We start from the raw sequence: 8678 nt of genomic DNA on the forward strand, positions 1-8678 counted from the left end.
AAGTGCAGTTGCAGGAGGTCTGGCTGTTGTTGTGTCTTATTGGGAATGTTGCTGTCTCCCACTCAATTAGACAAAAATTACAGTTGAATAATCATCAAAAAAACTCAAATCATATGGACAAAAAATGCACCATGTAATCACACAGAACAGTAACCAAAAAAAGAAAAAAGGAAAAAACCATAATACATGCAATATCTGGGGATAGGGAAATAAGATAAAATAGGTAGAGAAGAAGAACACTGATGAAAGAAATGGGAAAAACACAAAAAGAAAAAAGGGCTGTGGGTATAAGAGTAACAAGTGGAATGTCACACCTTTTCAATTGTCTAGGTCCAGAGTGTCCTTGGGGTTACTGGCAAGCAGAACCTGTTCTTAAGCCCATTGAATCTGGGAGAGCACTGTCTCTTTAAGTATCCAAAATGGTCAAGCCACTTATAAACATTCAAAATGGTGGCACCCTCTGGACAGGCAAAAGTCCATAGGTGGTCTGTCTTTCTCTTCACTGGTGCTTTACCTTTTATTCCCCGGCCACCAGAGCAGTCCTCCATGCAGTCCCTGGCTAGCAGGGTTGATTTTTAGGTTAATTCTTAGGTCCTACCACCACTGGACACTCTCCAACCTGTCTGTGCCATGCCATCAGGATTGCTGCCAGACCGCAGCTCCATATATCTGCTTTTTGGTGTTTTATGCAAATTCTTCTGCTAGTTGGAGTTTAGTCCATTTCTGTATCCTTCACTGCAAGGCTCAGGGGTCCAGAATTATCTTCTGTGTCTGTGTTAATTGGTTCCCCTTTTCTTTGTTGAAGAGGGTCTGTGCAGTCTTTCTCCCTATTCTGCCATCTTCCTAGTCTCTATTTTTAAAGAGTAATTTCATTTTAATTTTTTTGTATGTAGATCAGGAGTTATACATTTATAGTATACTTATTGTGGACCATTTTTCAAAGCATATAATTTTTATTGCTGCCTCTCATTTATCATTTTTTTGTTTTTAATCATCAGAATTATTAATGTCTTGTAAATGAGGAAGGCATGACAGCATGACAAATATATAGCTAGACATAGCCCTATTTTTAATGGGTATGTACTGAATGACCATTTTTTTCCTCATAATAAGCAATGGTTGTGAATACTGGAGCTGTTGTCATACTTAAAATTTTGAAATATTATTGAGATTGAGAGATGAAACTGTGGATATCAGAGAGTTATTGCTTCTTTCACCAGCTTCATTTTAAATACACCCTTATTTCTGGTAGCATAGTGCCTAAGGCATTTGACTGCCAACCAGAAGGCTGGCAGTTCAAACCCACCAGCCACTTTTTGAAAGGTTGGGCAATCTACTTCTGTAGTGGTACTGCCTCCGAAACCTAAGGAGGGGTCGCTTTGAGTTGGATCCAATTCCACGGCAGTGAGTTTGGTTTTTTGGTTTTATTTCTTTTCCAAAATACTCAGGAGATCAAAGTCCTTGTTCTAATGTGGAAATATAAAACAATGAGGAACCTTACCTTGTTCCTATTAATTACAAGTATAGTTTATCCTTCTTAGAGGAAATGTATTTCTTTGGAAATTGGAACTTCTCAGTGTTTTATAATGGTACTGACTGGTATTGAAACTTCAGTAAGCATACCATTTACTCATGGAAGATGGTCTTAAAATTGCTTAGTTACCTTTGGAAAGCTTTATTTGGCTGCTTTGTATGTGCTTTCGATATTTGTCTATGGCTGTATTTGATGTACTAGAAATTTATATTCGTTCAGACTTACGTAATGTTATGCTTCATGTAACATGTTCTCTGAAAAGAAAGCTTTTATTATTAAAATTGTTCTGAACATACTGGTGTACCACAGACAAGAACCAGTACCCCTACCTAAACAGTGTGGTTGCTAGGCAAATCAGCTCTAAGACAAGTCCTCTAGTGTCCAAACCCCAAGCATATTTCTATTTTTTGTTCATTTCTGTACACAAAAGTCTAGAGTTAACCTGTGTGTGCAAATGGCGGGAGTTGAGGATGAAACCAGTCTTCATATCTAGCTCATTGTCAGGCAAGGAAGAAGAGCTTGCCCCCAAAAAATGTAATCCTCCGAGATGCCCCATGTTTCAGCCCTTCTATTAAGGAGTAGTGGAAACAGTAGCTAAATTCCAAACCTATCGTTGTGGGAGGGGCCAGGGTTGGTGGGGCTTAGAAGAGCTAGGGCACAGCCGCCTATCTCTTGAGTCTAGATAGAGTGCTTAGGTCATAGCAGAGAAGGAATTTCTCTCATAGAAAATTTTCATACCCACAAAGAGGTATCTGAATATGAAGTATCGCTGGAAGACATCATTATCATTAATGAAAGAACTATAACTTTATTAAAGTACAACTGGAACATAATGCAGTCTTCTTATCCTCTGCTTTCTTTGCTGGAAATACCTTGTCTCTTAAGAAATTTCAGTCTAATGTATGTTGTTATTTTATCTTTTAGTTCTCTTTAGGACTTCATTATTGTGCATATTTATGTATTTCAGTGGGAGAACCGAAGTCCAGTCAGTACAATATGGCAAAGAAAAGGCAAATAAAGATAGGGTATTTGCAAGGTAAGCCACTCTATTTCAGTGTCTAAATTTTTGTAAATGAAAGATTAAAATTATTAAAAAAAAACCTTTTTGCATATATGTTCATAGAATTTTCACATGATCTTTATTCATTCACTTTTTAAAAAATGAATATTAACTATTCATATTAGACATATTCACTTCATATTGTTTACATACATGATGTGTTCATCATGTATGTAACTATTCATATTAATTATATGCTAAGTGTTGTAGCTCTGACTAGTCTGAATCAAGTATTACATTTATTAATATATAACATTTTGTTAAAAAGTTCATCTTTTTTTCTAATTTTTTTTAAATGTGTTTTGTTGTTGAGAATATATATGACAAAGCATACACCAGTTCAACAGTTTCTGCATGTATTATTTAGGGACATTGAATACATTCTTTGAGCTGTGCAACAATTTTCACCCTCCTTTTCTTAGTTGTTCCTCTCCCATGAACATAAATTCACTGTTCCCTCAGGGTTCTATTTAACCTTTCAAGTTACTGTTGTTGCTATGATCCCATATATGATAGTTCTTAAAAGAGCATAATGCTTAAGGCAGATACCTTTTTTTTTTTTTTTTTTTGATAGTTAAGCTAAACTACTGATTGGCTTTAAGAAGATTTCAAGGGATATTGTTGGTTTTACATTTACTGATTTATCTCAGGGCAGTAGTTTCAGTGGTCCATCCAGTTTTAATGGCTCCAGGAAGTCTGGAATCCATGAGAACTTGAAGTTATCTTCTGTATCTCCCACCTTTTGACCAGGAAACTTCTGTAGAATCTTTGATCAAAATGTTTGGTAATGGTAGCTGAACACAGTGATCCAGTTCTTCTGGTCTCTTAGCAAAGGAGGCAGTTATTCATGGAGGTAATTAGCCACACATTCCATGTCTCCTCCTGATCCTAATTGTTGTTCTTCCTCTGTTGCTCCAGGTGAATAGAAACCAGTTGTTGTGGTTTAGATGGTCACTTGCAAGCTTTTAAGATCCAAGGTACTATTCAGTGAATTAGAATTAGAACAGAAGCACTAAACACAGTATTAGACCTTAACTAGGATGTCCCATGAAACCATAACCCTAAGCACCGAAGCCCAGAAACAAAATCCCATGAGGTTTTTGGTTACACATAAGCAACCTCAGTAGCTACTCTTTTTTTCTTTCTTGTTGTTTTTGTAAATATATTTATCACAGAACTTTTGCCAATTCAACTTTGTACAGGTGTACAGTTTATTGACAGCAATTAACAATAATTGACTGTGCAACTATATGCTTAAATCAGTGTCATATTTCCATCACTGTTAATGCTTCCTTCAACCTTCTTCCCACTCCTGATAATCATTAATAAACTTCATTCTCTATGCATTTGCCTTTTCTTTTATAGGAATAAGTGAGGTCATACAATATTTGTCTTTTTGTGATTCACTCAGCATAGTGTCTTGACACTCCATCCATGTTGTAGCATGTATCAAGACTTTATTTCTCCTACTAGCTGAGTGTTGTTCCATTGTATATATGTATCATCTTTTATTTATCCATTCGTCTGTTGATGGGCATTTAGATTGTTACCACCTTTTGGTTACTGTGAACCAGTGTTGTAATAATCATTGGTATGTAAGTCTCTGCTTGAATCTCTGCTTTCAAGCCTTTTTTGTATATACCTAGAAGTGGATTTTCTGGGTCATATGGTAGTTCATAGCTGATGTTAGATGGGTCTTGGCTGAAAGAAAATACCAGAATGATGTTTGCTTGTTTTATTGACTATGCAAAAGCATTTGATTGTGTGGATCATAACAAATTACAGATAACATTGAGAAAAACGGGAATTACAGAACACTTGATTGTACTCATGAGGAACCTGTACATAGATCAAGGGCTGTCATTCGAACAGAACAAGGGGATACTCCATTGTTTAAAATCAAGAGGGGCGTGTGTTCAGGGTTGTATCCTTTCACCATACTTACTCTATTTGTATGCTGAGCAAATAATCCGAAAAGTTGGATTATGTGAAAAAGAACATGACAATCAGGATTGGAGGAAGACTCATTAACAACCTGCAATACTCAGATGACACAACTTTGGTTGCTGAAAGTGAGGATGACTTGAAGCACTTACTGATGAAGATTAAAGATTACAGTCTGCAGTATGGATTACTTCATCACTTAAAATCCCTCAATATTAAGGGAGCTCTGTTGACATAGTACCTGAGGCATTTGACTGCTAACCAAAAGGCTGGCAGTTCAAACCCACCAGCCTCTCCTTGGAAGGAAGATTAGATTGAAGATTGGACAATCTACTTATGTAGAGATACCACCTCAGAAACCCAAGGAGGGGATGCTATGAGTCAGGATCTACTCAACGACAATGATTAAGAAAAAAATTCTCACAACTGGTCCAATATAGAACTCACAATGGATGGAGAAAAGATTGAAGTTGTCAAGGACTTCATATTACTTGGTTCTACAGTCAACACCAATGGAAGGAGCCCTCAAGACATTAGATGATGTATTGCGTTGTGCAAATCTGCTGCAAAAAAACCTCTTTTAAGTGATGAAGAGCAAAGATGTCTCCTTGAAGACTGTAGTCCGCCTAACCCAAACCATGGTATTTTCAGTCACCTCTTATGCATGTGAGAGCTGGATGATGAATGAGGAAGAGCAAAGAAGAGTTGATGCTTTTGAGTTGTGGTGTTGGAGAAGAATGGTAAGAGTACCATGGACTGCTAAGAGGACTAACAGATCTGTCCTGGAAGAAGTGCAGCTAGAATGCTCCTTGGAAGCGAGAATGGCCAGACTTTGTCCTCCTTTGGTCATATTGTCAGGAGGAACCATTCCCTGGAGAAGGATATCATGCTTGGCAAAGTGGAATGTCAACGAAGAAGGGGAAGGCCCTCAACAAGATAGATTGACACAGTGGCTACAACAATAGGCTCAGCTATAGCAAGGATCGTGACGCTAGCACAGGACCAGGCAGTGTTTTGTTATGCTGTGCATGGATTTGCTGTGAGTTGGAGACAACTCAGTGGCACCTAACAACAGCAGCAACAAGGTAGTTCTATTTTTAGTGTTTTGAGGAAACTGCCACACTGTTTTCCACAGAGGCTATACCATTTTGAATTCCAACCAACAATGGGTAAGTGTTCCAGTTTCCCTATATCCTCACCAACTTTTGCTTATTTTCTGTGTATTTTGTTTTTCTTTTCTTTTTTTTTTTAAATCTCAGCCATCCTGTTGTTGTAGTTCTTATGTGCCGTCAAGTCGGACCCGACTCATAGCAACCCCTCCTTGGGTTTCTGAGGTGTATCACTACGGAAGTAGATTGCCCCATCTTCCTTCTGAGGAATGGCTGGTGGGTTTGAACCACCAGCCTTCTGGTTAGCAGTCAGCTGCCTTAGGGACTACGCTACCAGAGCCATACTAGTGGGAATGAAATGGTATCTCACTATGATTTCAATTTGCATCTCTCCGATAGCTAATGATACTGAGCGTCTTTTCATGTGTTTGGTAGCCATTTGAAAGTCCTCTTTTTTGAAGTGTCTTTTCAAGTCCTTTGCTTATTTTATGGTGAGGTTATTTGTCTTTTTGTTTAAGTTGTCTAAGTTTTATTTATTTTTTGTTATGAAATTCTTGTCAGATATATCTTTTCCAAAGATATTCTCCCAATCATGAGATTTTTTTTCACTTTTGGCAAAGTCTTCCGATGAACAAAAGTTTTTAATTTTTATGCGGTCCTGTTTGTTTATTTTGTCTTTTGCTGTATCTGCTTTTGTTTTAGTGTATTGGATAATCTGTTGGTAAAAGCTAAGTTTGACAGCTTTATCACTGTCTTCTAAGAGTTTTATGATGTTAGAGTACACATTTAAATCAATCCATTTTGAATTTTTTTGTGTGTATGGTGTGAGGCGTTGATCCTGTTACATTTTTTTTGTATGTGAAAATCCAATTTTCTTAGCACCATTTATTGAAGAGATTCTTCTTTCTCCATCTAATGGACTTAGCATCTTTGTCAAAAATCAGTCCACCATTTGCTTATCTTCATTATTTATGATTTAGTATACCTAGGTTTCTTTTTAACAAGTAAAATAGTAGGTTTGAGAATGGATTAATAAATAAAGAGTTGGTCCCTAGAAACCAATTAGAAAAAGGTTATAGCATATAATACAAGTGAAGAATAATATGGGCCTGACCTAAAACAGTGACTGACAGAATGGAGAAGAGAGAACAAGTTTGATGTACATTTTGTTGGTAGAACTACAGAAGTTGGTGACCAGTTGGATGGAGGTGTACTAGATATAGGAGTATCTGCAAAGACTATTAAATTTAGATGACCTAAAACAGTTAGGAAATCCAGGAGGAAGAACAGATTTATAATGGAAAAAGAAGTTTAATTGACACAGGTTTAGTTTGAGATACTTGAGCAGTATCTAACATGATTATACAGTAGATGATTAAAACATTCAGATGCAGGGCTCTGAAGGTGGGAGAGGGACCAGACAAACAAGTAATCATTCATTCATTCATGCATGCATGCAGTAAATATTCGTTGAAAACTTAACACTGTACTGAGCATTATTTCAGGTCCTGGCAATGCTGTGGAGAATAAGAAAGACATCTTAACTCCATGGAGCTTAATTCTGGTTAGTGAGATAGATTGGGGGAAAAAAAAAAAAAAATCACTACCATCGAGTCAATTTGACTCATAGCAACCCCTCCTCGGGTTTCTTAGGTGCTATCTCTACAGAAGTAGATTGTCCAATCTTCCTTCCGAGGAGTGGCTGGTGGGTTTGAACTGCCAACCTTCTGGTTAGCGGTCAGATGCCTTAGGCACTACGGTAAATGAAGGATTTAGCCAGTTTACGTCCATGGGACTGTTTTCAGTAATACCAAGTTGGCCAATAATGAATCAGAGTGAGCAACCAAGAGTGGTAGGGCAGATGATCAGAGAAGTAGGCAGTGGCCAGACTTTATATGGCCTTGTGTCAGATCAGGGTAAAGACTTTGAATTTTATTTTAAGTTGTTTGGGAAGACAATGGAAGACTGACAGCAGGGACAGGATACACTCTGACTTACTATAAGAGTAACTTAAATAGAACCTGTATCTTTTAGAGAGATAAACTGAAGTATTTATCATTTCTGGGGTTTACTTCAAAATAATTGGGAGTGAGAGGGATAGAGTAAGTGTAAAGATGAAACAAGATTGACTGTGATGATAATTGTTGAACCTGGGTCCTGGATACATGGGAGTTCTATTAAACTGTTCTCTCTACTTTTGTGTAAGTTTAAAATATACATCATAATACTATGAAGAGAGAAAAAAGGAACACCCTGGCTGCTATGCATAGAATAGATTATATGGAGTTGTGAGTGAAAAGAAACTGACCAGTTAATCTAACAATAGCTACATTTATTTAATACTTTGTGCCAGGCAATTTTTGTGTATTGCTCATAATCCCCATAACTCAGTGAGGTAAATCCCATCACAAATGAGGAAACTTAAGTAAAAGCAAGTTTGAGCAACATACTTGAAATTATATAGATAGTAAGAGGAACAGCCAAGATTCTAAATCAGACATTCCACACTTTATCTTCTACTGAATAGCCTTTGCTGTAATGTGTGAGATAGATGAATGTTTAACTCCTTTCCTATCTCGGAGATTTGAGAGATGAACGTCTTTTTTTTTCTGTCTCCCCCATTCACATGTAAGCTGTATGACTATTTTATTAACTGCAGTACCCCAGTGTGGGACATAATAGGTGCTCAGTAAATATTCATTTAATTAATGAGAAGGAAAGAACAGCTTTCATTTGGGCAGAGCAGGATGGATATTATTTCCCAAGGAAGAGCCCAGTTTTGGCTTAGCAAACTAATAAAGGATGAATGCTTTTAAATGAAGCAGTTTGGTTTCAGTGAAAATGACTTTGGTTCAGTCTTTGAATTTTAAGATTCATGTGCTTGGTATCTAGTGCCATTGGCAGCCTGAGAATTTTAATGAAAGAAAGTTAGAATTTTTTTTTTTAATTGTGATTTGGGTGAAGATTTACAGAACAAATTCACTTTCCATACAGCAGTTCACATATACTTTGTCTCATGTCATTGACCACA

At 37.1% G+C, this 8678-nt stretch overlaps 1 protein-coding gene across 1 annotated transcript in view; it reads left to right on the plus strand.

The window, feature by feature from the left end:
• Window positions 1–8678, plus strand: part of PTPN4 (protein tyrosine phosphatase non-receptor type 4) — a 304196-nt gene that overhangs the window by 191925 nt on the left and 103593 nt on the right. The window contains exon 12 of the mRNA XM_007937829.2: window positions 2502–2570. Coding sequence (XP_007936020.1) covers window positions 2502–2570 — 69 coding nt within the window. The remainder of the gene's footprint in view (window positions 1–2501; window positions 2571–8678) is intronic.

Source organism: Orycteropus afer, unplaced genomic scaffold (assembly GCF_000298275.1).
Source record: "Orycteropus afer afer isolate SDZICR_OR568_19922 unplaced genomic scaffold, OryAfe1.0 scaffold00004, whole genome shotgun sequence".
NCBI lineage: Eukaryota > Metazoa > Chordata > Mammalia > Tubulidentata > Orycteropodidae > Orycteropus > Orycteropus afer.